Source organism: Ylistrum balloti, unplaced genomic scaffold, assembly GCF_031769215.1.
Source record: "Ylistrum balloti isolate Yb309-2 unplaced genomic scaffold, AGI_CSIRO_Ybal_v1 Utg369666, whole genome shotgun sequence".
Classification (NCBI taxonomy): domain Eukaryota; kingdom Metazoa; phylum Mollusca; class Bivalvia; order Pectinida; family Pectinidae; genus Ylistrum; species Ylistrum balloti.
The window spans coordinates 1-11,072 of NW_026781914.1; the positions used below are offsets into that span (position 1 = coordinate 1).

Below are 11,072 nucleotides of genomic sequence, written 5' to 3' on the forward strand. Positions count from 1 at the left end.
AGCAGTAACTATGGAAATGTAATTTTATGACAATATTAACATGATTGTATGCCCAATCTATGAGAAATACACACACATTATTGAGTAAAAATCATCAAAACAGAGAATTTATCCAAAATTCAAAAACTCATACTTTCCTTCTTAGTTACCATGGATACCACACCTTAAACTATTGGAATTGCCCTATAATGCAGTCTAAATACATTCTAAGGTTGTTACTGACTTATTTCATACCTGTTACCTACTGTAGAACAGTTTTCAAACTGATACCAAGCCTTTTGAAAACAGCTGAAATTCTCACCCACAAGAGCACCCAAATTACCTCCCTTTATGCACCCCTGATGAAATTAAAATAAAATCATTATGAACAAGTTTCAGTGTGTTTTTTATGTATTTATAGCAATTATGGAAAGGATTAAACTTAATTAAACATAGTAAAGCACATTTTAAATAGATTAATTTTTTTTAATGTGCTATAAGGTAGCAGTAAACAGTTAATTTGCATTTTTCCTGAAATTATTTGTCATGTTTGAGATATACAGGTATAGCAGATTGGTTATGAAAAATACATCATTACATGTATATATATTTATAAACTGTATAACAATTACATTAACAGTAGAGAGATGAAATTTGTGTAAAAAAAAAATTCCTCTGATTTCTGACATTTGATTGTCATGGTTACCTACTGAAAAAATGCTAAAAATGCAAAAATACTGCTAATTCCAATCCAACACTACAACTTTCTAGGAGAAATTTAATTCTAATCACCTATCTTACAATCAACAACACTGTCGTGGTAACAAAGTACTTACATTTCAGCAAATTCCAACTCGGAAATTCTTCATAACATGACCACATGTAAACACTATGAAAATTTCACTTCCTGTAAAGCTAGTTTTTGGTGCGTAGACACAGATTCGAGACTGCCCAAATAGTAATCTCCAACACAAAGCTAAAATATTATCCTGAAAAAAATGAAACCCCACATTGTCCACTTTAACATGACAGGACCAATTTTAGCAAGGATTTTTTTTTTCATTTTTAATTAAAACCTTTATAATGGGGTAATCTAATGAGCAAAAAAATCACCCATGGCCACACCGAGAAACTGTGTACTGCTACCCTATAACATGAACACTTTCATGGAGTTAAAGATTTGCTGCCAACCAAAAAAGGGATAAATGAAAAATTTTACAAATAAATTTTACCTTTAACTGCACAGAACTGTAACTTCTGAACACACCTTAATATTTAAAGAAAATTCTCTCCTTAGTATAATAAGATCTTGAGAGTGAGTCCAGACACTATAGCGAGCAAGTTGATGCTGTATTATTATTTGATACTGATGATTTTGCAGTTTGAATAGCATTTTACTTGAATGTTATGTTTGTATCGTGACTTCCAAATAAAAATGAGCAGAGAACAACAACAACCAACGTTTTATTTTACTGATTGTAAGTCAGTGAACTCACAGTCAGAAGACAATACATGTAGACTGTTTGAGGCTTTATTTTAATGTTGTTTAATACATATCATGTCATATGTTGGTTATCGTTTGTCATAGTTCCTCTTGTGTCATTATGTTATAAATAATATCCGATTGAAATAGCATGCACATTACTGTACAGTGCTAATTAAAGTTGAAAGTAAGTGTATGTTACTGGTAACTAGAAAAATTCATTGTCATTCGACTGTATGTTTTTACGTTCACTGTATGTCTGAACCAGTTTGATATGGTTCTAGATTTAACTGATTAAGTGATGCAAATTAACATTTTGTAATCCATTTGAAATTATCCTGGTTACCATGACAGCTAGACAGATGTACATGTAAATATTAGCAAATCCAAGTATGTATACATTTTCTAATTACATCTAGAATGTACACTACTAATTATATGCTTGTAGCTATATATAGTTTACTGGTAGTAAAGTGAAAATTATGTTATTGCAATAGGCTGACCTAGAAGAAGTGTGTTTTTTACATACATGTACATACAAATTAATGAATTTGAAAATTTTTCTATGCATACATTTTTATCAAACTGCATTTGAAGTATTTTACTTCTTGATAGAAATTTGGCAAAGGGGTACATCTGTACTGATTGTACTTTCTGTATATGACTGGCTATATTCTTGATGTATGTGACTAGCTATATACTGTGGGTTCTTTGCAGCCATACAAGTCAGCAGTTACAATAGGTGGAGACCTTCATTTTAATTCTCAAATTTCAACAAAAGAACAGACTTAGGAACATCATATGACTATACATGTTCATAGGAATTGTTGAGGAATACTTATTGAAAGAAGATTTCGTTGCATTGGAATTCAGTTTGTCATTAATGTTATTGCAAATGAAAACTGAATTCTGAATCAGCTGGAAGCTTTTTGAAGGTCCCAATTTACATAAATCATGTATGAGGAATTGTCATTCATTGGGAAATGTGAAAACAGTGAATCAATATGATAAATTATGGTTTTCATAAAATGAAATACAGATGCACAGAATATCACAGTCCCTACATATAGAACGGATGTTACACGCTTTATTTTATATCGGCATCTTTTGTCTTCTCATGATGTCTGAAATTGTAAACTTAGAAGAAGCACAAGACATTGACTTGTAAGTAAATTTCTTTTTACCTTCACATAACTTTTATAATTTGAAATATTGAATTCTTTTGGTTTTTTTTTTATTGCTTTGAAGTTTCAAGTATAAAGTTAGTATCATATTTCTACAGTTAAAGTGAACTACACAGTACACTGATATAGCTACAAGTATAAGTTCAGGTCAATATTTTATAGAACTTTAAAAATTAAGAATTGAGTTATAAACGTTTCATTGCAATACAGTGGTAATATTGTATTGAATGGCCAAAATTTTCTTACCTATCTGATGAGAAAAACCAGATGTTGTAAGACAGTATTATTGATTACCATGTTTTACATAGCTGTCTGTACCACTTATATTTTTGTCTCTTTTTATAGATAACATGACACCAGAGTTCTATAGTAATTCATCCAGGCTTGTGGGTGATGCATTGAAGAGGTCAAAACACTTAATGATGCAACAAATTCACAGAAGTCAACTCAGGATGCTGAATCCAAAACGCAAAGGAGGTCCAAAACCAGCTGCCTACATTCGTTTGTCATTCTATCTACTTCCAAGGGGCACTGCCATGCCCAAACTGACAAAGAATGACCCAGTCATTGCATTACACCAGCAACAGGGATATGGTAGGTCTGATGTTATTACAATGTTGGGGGTAATTGTGTGGGCTGCAATATCTCAGTTAGTAGAAATTAAATATTGAAATGGTTACTTAATGTTCTGAAATAATTGAACAGAAAACTGCTCTAGTTGGTATCTAATTAAAACAATGTTATATGAGTGTTTAAATGATACATTATGTACTATGATTTCTACAGGATACCCTTCTATCTACTACAAAAACAAGCCAGAGGCTGAGGGAAAAGCTATGGAAAGACATGTTATACAACTAAATCTGACAGAAGCCATGTTTAAACAGCAGCTTCAGGCCTTGTATCCAGTGCTGGTGGACAAAAACTTTCGGCTGTTCACAATTGGCAAGGATCGACTGCTTCATCAGGCACCTTTCAGACCTCTCCATTATAAGGCCTTGAACTACCGTGGAACAGTAGTTATTAGGATTGTTGTAAGTACGGCCTGTCAATATTTATAGGCATCTTTTTATAAAAAAATAATTAGAAAAGTTATCATTGAGATACTCTGTTGATGAACATGTAGCAGGTCATCTTCAATCTGTGATTATAGAACATCAACATGTCTTCATGAATTGAAATTTGAGAATTTAACCTTGACTATCCTTATTTTGTAAGACTGTGCCATATTTCTGTCTTTGCAGGATGATGATGCTAGAATGTTATCAATAGAAGCTGCATATGGTTTACCTATCCCACAGTAAATCTGCTATCAGTTGAGGACAGTTACCAACACTCTACAACTGGCCCATAGCCATTGTGGACAGATTTCTCTTTTAAAATTTGGTGCATGCTATCAAGGAGGTAGAATTTTTTAATTCAAGATAGTGACAACTTAAGAAAATTGTTGCAATTAGAGTATTACAAACTGACAACATTCCAATATTGATCCATATTGACATTTGTGAATGTTTTGAAATCATAAGAGAAGATATCCCTTAAATATGTGAACTTTTGAGTGTGATTATTTGTGTAAACTTCTGAGTTTCATTATTGGTGTATACTTGTATCAAATAAAACATGTTTTACTGTACATTTGTGTAATATTTTCAGCATCATGTAAAGTTAGAACTGTAATGTTTTCTTTAGTTTGGCTGTCAGTATACAGGAAAAGTGTCTCTTTCAAACACATTTGTAAATGGCAGTACAATTGAATTGAAGTCTTAATGTTTTAATCCTGCAGTATTGATTTGTAAGCTTGCAGGATCTCATTAATGTAAAAAGTTTCTGTATCTTATTGTATGTATTGCACTGATGAAAATAAAGCAATTAAGAAGTTCTAAACATTTTGTTTATATTTTCATTGCTTATGGTGATTTGCACTCAAGAGGTACTAAGAGAGGAAGCCAATGGATGCTCACTGTTCATCTCATTGGTCTGTCACTAGTGTTGTTGTGCTGCATTATCTAGAATGTACTGTTACTTAAAATAGCGATATGTTGTATGCTGGTAACTTCTGTGTTGAATAAGAATAAGGAGCTGCCTTCATAGTCAAACGAAATTCTGTCCTTAACATCCGAATGTTAATCATTTTAAACATGAAACATTTACAATATTAACCGAAAAATCCGAAAGTGTGGTGTTCATGCAGTGATATTTGAACAAAAAATACTATCACACACTCAGATGTAACGTATTGTATGGGTTGTGATTTTTCTGTGCTTTACAAATTAATCAAATTGTTTTAATAGTTAAAATTTCCTTGTTTCCATGTGATTCACTTGCCAATGAATGACCTTATCCTTAACTTGTGTAGAAAATATGTCAATATTAACATTGACGTGTTGTAATATTATATATTCATTCATATGCCTAATGGGTAATACAGAACTTGACATACATCCGATCAAGTTGATAAGAATTAACCTGAGACAAATTGTCACCTTTCTTGGACCATGAGCTGATATATGAAGCTCTGCATGAAGATATGAAACATTGGTATATCGCTGTTTATCGGTCACCTGGCTGCTAGAAGTGGACGATGTATTGATGGTAGGTATAAATGTCCAGTTTACGTTTACTTTCTATACAATTTATGAAAAGACAAATGCAAGGTAACAATGTTTCAACCAAAAAAATTTCCAAAAAATGAAAGTACTATAACCAATGTTGAAAGTGAAGACTTCAGTCCTCAGTCTGATGAAACAGGAAAATGAAATCTGAAGCACTTACACCTGTTTTTTTTTAATTTTATTTTGATAATTTAGAATAGTTTTCTTTAAGATCTTAATATTTACAAATAGATATAAACGTTTCACAAAAGCCTGCCATTCTCATATTTGTATGTAGTATTTACTGAGTTATCCCCCTTTATCAGAATTGGTCATGTGTAGACAGTTGTAACATACCAGTATATAATTATCAACTGAAAAGAAAAAATGGTATCGGAGATTTTTCATTTGATATCCGTGTATCATGATGGTCTTGAAAATCATAGTTTGGAAATATTCCTCAGATTAACAGTGAACTAGAGGTGTTGGGGAAACAAATGTTATACATATATAATATACAGTTGTATATATATAGTACATGTAATTTTCTATGTCCAGTGGCTGTATTGAACCAGTAAAATGATTGTTTTGTCAAAATTTCAGTAAGAATTTGACTGAAATACAATGAAAGCTAAATGAGCTGAATACTTCATAATCAACAACCACCTACATGTATAAGTTTAAATCTAACCTTGTTTTATAAAATTTTCAGGACTGTCCCATTTGTGTTTGGTTTATGTGTTATTCATTTTGTTTCTTGTCAAGAACTGATATCTAAAACTACTGAAACTGCACTATACAATACAAGGTGATTTTTGTTTGTTTTTTTTTCAACTGGAAAAATGTCCACTGTTTTTTATGCATGCATTTGCATGATATTATTTAGAAATCTTCGGTTTGATGCGGAAGTTTTTTCACGTACCTGGATGCTGAAACCTATGAGGTATGTATACTTGAGGTCTTACCAAGGTCAAATACACATGTACCCCTTTGTCAAACTCAGCACTCAGGTCTTTATACAATCTTGTTAGTCTTGCCACATCTTAGGTAGACATTACTATGTGAATCACACTATCCGGAATGCCAGCAATGTGTTCAACCGAAACTGAATTTTTAAACTCTCAACATGTTTAATACCATTTACACTCTTCATTGAGAAGGACCACATAAAATGAAAAGAATTCAAACACTTGCTGTAAATAGAAGTCATACCATTGTACAAAAAAAAAACTGCTCTTAATCAGATGAAACCAGCGGTAGCAGTTTTAGAATGTAAATACATGTAATGATATTGTAATGGAGATGTAAATTGCCGCAGAGGATTGCAAGACTATGCTATTTATAGAAGGATATCTTTTCCAGGTCTAGGAGGGATGACAGACAGCTTTAGTTTGGCCAGTCAGGATAGTAGTGTTTCCAGAAAGTCTGTCTCCACCGATTTCCACCCAACAGACACATACCAGGATCAATGGCTACCTCGACCCAGGTTTGGTGTGTATCTGTATTCATAGTCTAAGAGTAATCTCCCTTTATTTAGTTATAACTAATCGTCAAACACCATTATCATATTTGTTCAAGGTAATTATCATTTTCCTGATCTGAAATCTTAGCAGTTGGATGCATATGATATGAAATGAAATCAAGTAGGCTGAATCCAAAAGGTGATGTTGAGGTCAGATATGAACTGAAAATTGAATGATCCTCATTCTTATAGATAAGATAAACCTGTTATCTCTTGACTGCCAAAGATGGTCTAAGTAATGAGTTATCAATTTCAAAAATGGTGATTAAATTGTATTTTGGCAGTGGTGAATAGTACGCCATCCTCGTTGCCTCGGCGAGGCTATGTTGATCCTGAAATAGCAGCAAAATGCCAGGTGAGAGTTTGTTTTTATGAAAGCGCATTTCAAAATCATTATCAACATCATGTTCAAGGGATAGATTTAAATTTAAATAAGTTGTACATTATGGTATGCTAAACTGCTACAAAAAATTATCTAGATCAAACAAGGAGACATTAAAAAATATTCCATATTTAGTTTAATGTGAGATCTAGAATAAATGTAGCATTACCAGTCAACCGTTTGTTACCTTCTCCACACAAAATGCAATTTATTTGATAGTAATAGAGTACTCTGATAATTTCTTAGAGTCATACTAAACTCTTTATTTGGTTATGCATTGTGGAACTACCAATATCCATATAATGCTCACAAATCTTATTTTATTAACAATATTGAAAAAAAAATCTGGCAATTTCTTTACAGATGGTTGAGCTGGTGCCAGGGTCCAAAGTTTATGTGTACCAAAGTGATAAAGATATGGCTATGAAACATGGTGTTGACCGTAGGATGTCGGCACAACAAGGCCAGACAGTTAGGGATGGTACCAAGATGGCTCGATATGTGATGAGTCTGTTCTGGTCAGAAAAGGAACTTATTGGACGCACCATCACACCCACACCAAGGAATAAAGAGCTTGTACCACTAGACATCAATCTTCTGTCCACCATCTTAGGTAAGAATTAAACCACAGTCACTGCTGTTCCTATTGGGATTGCCAAATCTTTGTTGTAACTCTCACAAGGCTCTTACATTAGTATGTCTATTTAATCATTTGCTTGAGTGGAAGCGTTTTTATCAAGGAACACATTTTTCCTCCTTAAATATAATGCAATTTCAATAACAACTAAGTGCATAGGAGGCAGTTGCCATCTTTCTGGGTAGAGCAGATGACTGTGAGAATTGATATTTACCTTAACTTGTTATTGATTGTTGATAAATAAGTGCTTCCTGAATGTAAAGTTGGATGAATTTAATGAGAATTATATGATGTCAGAACAAAAGTACCATCTTTCAGGTCTCCTGATATTATAGGAAAGTTCCGAATAAGATTTTTTTCAAAGACTTCTTCTATGAGGCATAGATTTCTTTTCTTCCCAGCAACACTACCAAGGATTAAAATAAGATGCTGAAAGTAGAAAATAAATTTTGACTTCCTACGTCAATGTTTTTTTTTTTTTTTTCGTTTCAAATGTTATTTGTTCGCTTAAAAGACCTACCATGATAAATAGCAAGAACAGTTTGTTTTAAAACCATACTTTTGTTGTGCCAGGTAGGCTGCATTGTGTCGTTGCAAGTTACACTTTTCATAGTCCTTTGATATTTTTTTTTATTTTCAGATTTCTGTATCAGTGTTAGTAGCAACACCAGAGCACAAGTCAAAGAAGCCCTTAGGAATAAGGTGACAGCTGCAAACACACGGGCTAAATTTAAACGTTCCAATCTCGTAACTCAACAGTCCAGCCCTAGTGACCAGCAACTCTACTGCAGTCAGCCACAAGATAGTGTACCTAATCAGGACATCAATGTATGACATCATCACATTATGTGTACTGTTTTATATCAAATAAAGTCAAGGTGCATGTGTTTGATAGTTATTTGAGTATATTCATTTCTTTTGTTCTTTTTATTTAATCAGTTAAAATTTAGAGAACAATATTTTTCATTGGTTATCCCATGATCTAAATTTTGTAGACTTTGTTTTGTTAACTTACTGACCCATATACAATTCAGTGTGCATTTAATGTGGTTTGGAACTTTACATAATGATGATGTCTCTGAAGTCAGTGTTGGTTATGTCACTCTGATAGATTGAATTTTTTGTACCTGCCAATAGTGGTGTTTTCATCGTTTAGATGAAAATTATATTAATAACATTGGATGTGTATGGGTTTTCTGAAGACTCGTGGGGCCTATGATGGACCCTTCCCAAATACAGTTTATAGTGATTCATTCACACAGTAGTTAACAAACATTGTAGTTTTTACCCTGGATGCTAGTCAATTTTCTTCTAAAAACAAGACAAATATTTTCATTAAAATCTTATGATTAACATTTAATAGAATTGAACACAATGTACACTTGTATGATCGCAACAAATGTTACTTATAAATAGTTATGCATGTTATATATGGTGGTGTAAATTGTGATGAATATTTTTGAAATCAGAAGGAATTTCACACATTGAAAAGTTATATCTTATGTCCGACATTAAGGCTCTGTGGAAAAAATGTTCCCATCATTATTAATTTTGAAAATATTGTGTTATATTGATAAAACTCGTACATTTTTACAAGCACACCTAATATAAAATTACTTTACTATAAATATGCTGTGATGTAACAAAAGGAAGTGTTATGAATATTCCTTTTTAAAGAATAAATTAGTAATTTAGGTTCATAAAAGAATTATTTTTTATTGGATTCTTTGTGGTTTTGTGTATTTGTAAGTGTTTTAAATGGAAGTGTCTTTTATATTTTGCAGGTGATGCAACTTTCAAATCCATGATGAAAATAAAGACAGAGGTCATTGAGCCAGACGAAATGTACAGCATGTCTACAGGTCAACCCTTGAGCAGGGACCCTGATTACAACTACAGCATGCTTGTTGATCATCCTAGTGACCATCATGCACTGTCCACCCCAGGACAATATGTAGGGATGTTTAACATGGAACAAACCTCAGAAGGCACACTAGAGTCAGCTATAGGAAACATTAAGCAGAGTGCCAAAGGAGGGAAGAAAAAAAGGACCAGTGTGCTTGTTGCTGGGAAGCATAAAGCAAAGCCAAAATACCGGAGACGTGACTATGTCTGTGGCTTCTGTTGTAAGATTTATCACCATAGCAACAGACTGAAAAATCATGTCGCTCGAATCCATTCAAAAGAGATGAAGAATGATCCATGTGCTACAGACAAATCACAATCTGGGTATGATTCAGATATTAGTCAACAGAATAATGATTCTCAGCAAAGAAGTCTTCTGATGGAAGAAAAAAGAGATAGTCTGACAATTAAAGAAATGGATGATCTGGAGGAAAGCTGGAATCTGAAAGCAATGAAAGTTAAATCTTTACTAACAGACCAACCAAGATCAGGACGGAGAACACGGAGTAGCACAAGATTAATGCAAGAAGGTCAAACAAATCCAGGACAGGAAGCTCCTGTTGATCAGCAGGAAGTCCAACAAGATCACATTCGACTAGAGGTGCTAAGTTACCAGAAAGATGATGAGATGTGTCGTCGTCAGGTGGTGTTATCTGGTATGCTCGGTGATCACCATTCCTCTACAGAACAAGGTGATGACACAGTAACAAAAAAGAAAACTACTTCAACAGGGAATGTAAAGCAACAGGGCTCCACCACTAGTGTGGACACATCAGGTGATACAACAGATGAAGCTAATATCCAGTTCTGGTGTAAGTGTGGCAAGTCCTTTACATCTCTCTCCACTTTTGTGCTACACAAGTTTCCATGTGAGGCAGAGGTGAAATCAGCTAAAAACTAACCAGCTGTATTTGCTGCATGTTCATTGTTATGATTGTACCTAACAGGTTGATGGATTGTCTGAGGTAATAAAATGTGAAAAATATGTGATATTCAGGTTACAGGTCTAACACAGTTCAATCAACCAATTGTCCTTACTGAAGACTTGTAACACTTTTAATGCAACACTGTGATAATTGATTTAAAAAATCAAAAGTTGATGGCAAGATGGATTTGTATATAAGATATTATAGTGCTATTTTGGAGTATTGTAGTGAGCTGTATGCTGTCATCTGATGAAAAGATAGTAAGATAAATAGTATTACCAGGAATGAATAACCTGGAAGAACAGAATATCAGTATATGAAACCTTCCTGAAGACTACGGAGTGAAAATGACCAGAACATTAGACAAACCAGAGATATTTAAGTTTTCCAGGGCTACATATGCTCTTAATTTTCACAGAGTTGAATTGAATATCGGATCATTGTAAAATTCAGGAGATTTTCA

At 33.3% G+C, this 11,072-nt stretch overlaps 2 protein-coding genes across 2 annotated transcripts; both read left to right on the forward strand.

Annotated features, from left to right (window-relative positions):
- Window positions 1-2,873: 2,873 nt before the first annotated feature.
- On the forward strand, window positions 2,874-4,490 carry LOC132560230 (uncharacterized). Its single transcript, XM_060224894.1, has 3 exons — window positions 2,874-3,240; window positions 3,433-3,680; window positions 3,891-4,490. Exons 1-3 carry the CDS (start codon window positions 2,997-2,999, stop codon window positions 3,948-3,950), a joined length of 552 nt encoding a protein of 183 aa, XP_060080877.1. The 5' UTR covers window positions 2,874-2,996; the 3' UTR covers window positions 3,951-4,490.
- Window positions 4,491-6,578: 2,088 nt separating this feature from the next.
- Window positions 6,579-9,670, forward strand: LOC132560210 (uncharacterized). The gene is made up of 5 exons (XM_060224872.1): window positions 6,579-6,728; window positions 7,044-7,114; window positions 7,505-7,754; window positions 8,419-8,606; window positions 9,563-9,670. The coding sequence occupies exons 1-5, from the start codon at window positions 6,611-6,613 to the stop codon at window positions 9,584-9,586; spliced, it is 651 nt and encodes a 216-aa protein (XP_060080855.1). The 5' UTR covers window positions 6,579-6,610; the 3' UTR covers window positions 9,587-9,670.
- The last annotated feature ends 1,402 nt before the right edge of the window (window positions 9,671-11,072 follow it).

Bases quoted from the DNA above. Each gene is read 5' to 3' on its own strand.
- LOC132560230 (XM_060224894.1), top strand. From the start codon at position 2,997: ATGACACCAGAGTTCTATAGTAATTCATCCAGGCTTGTGGGTGATGCA. The intron at 3,241-3,432 runs GTAGGTCTGATG...TGATTTCTACAG, and splicing joins ACACCAGCAACAGGGATATG to GATACCCTTCTATCTACTAC. The intron at 3,681-3,890 runs GTAAGTACGGCC...CTGTCTTTGCAG, and splicing joins CAGTAGTTATTAGGATTGTT to GATGATGATGCTAGAATGTT.
- LOC132560210 (XM_060224872.1), top strand. From the start codon at position 6,611: ATGACAGACAGCTTTAGTTTGGCCAGTCAGGATAGTAGTGTTTCCAGA. The intron at 7,115-7,504 runs GTGAGAGTTTGT...ATTTCTTTACAG, and splicing joins AAATAGCAGCAAAATGCCAG to ATGGTTGAGCTGGTGCCAGG. The intron at 8,607-9,562 runs GTATGACATCAT...TATATTTTGCAG, and splicing joins TACCTAATCAGGACATCAAT to GTGATGCAACTTTCAAATCC.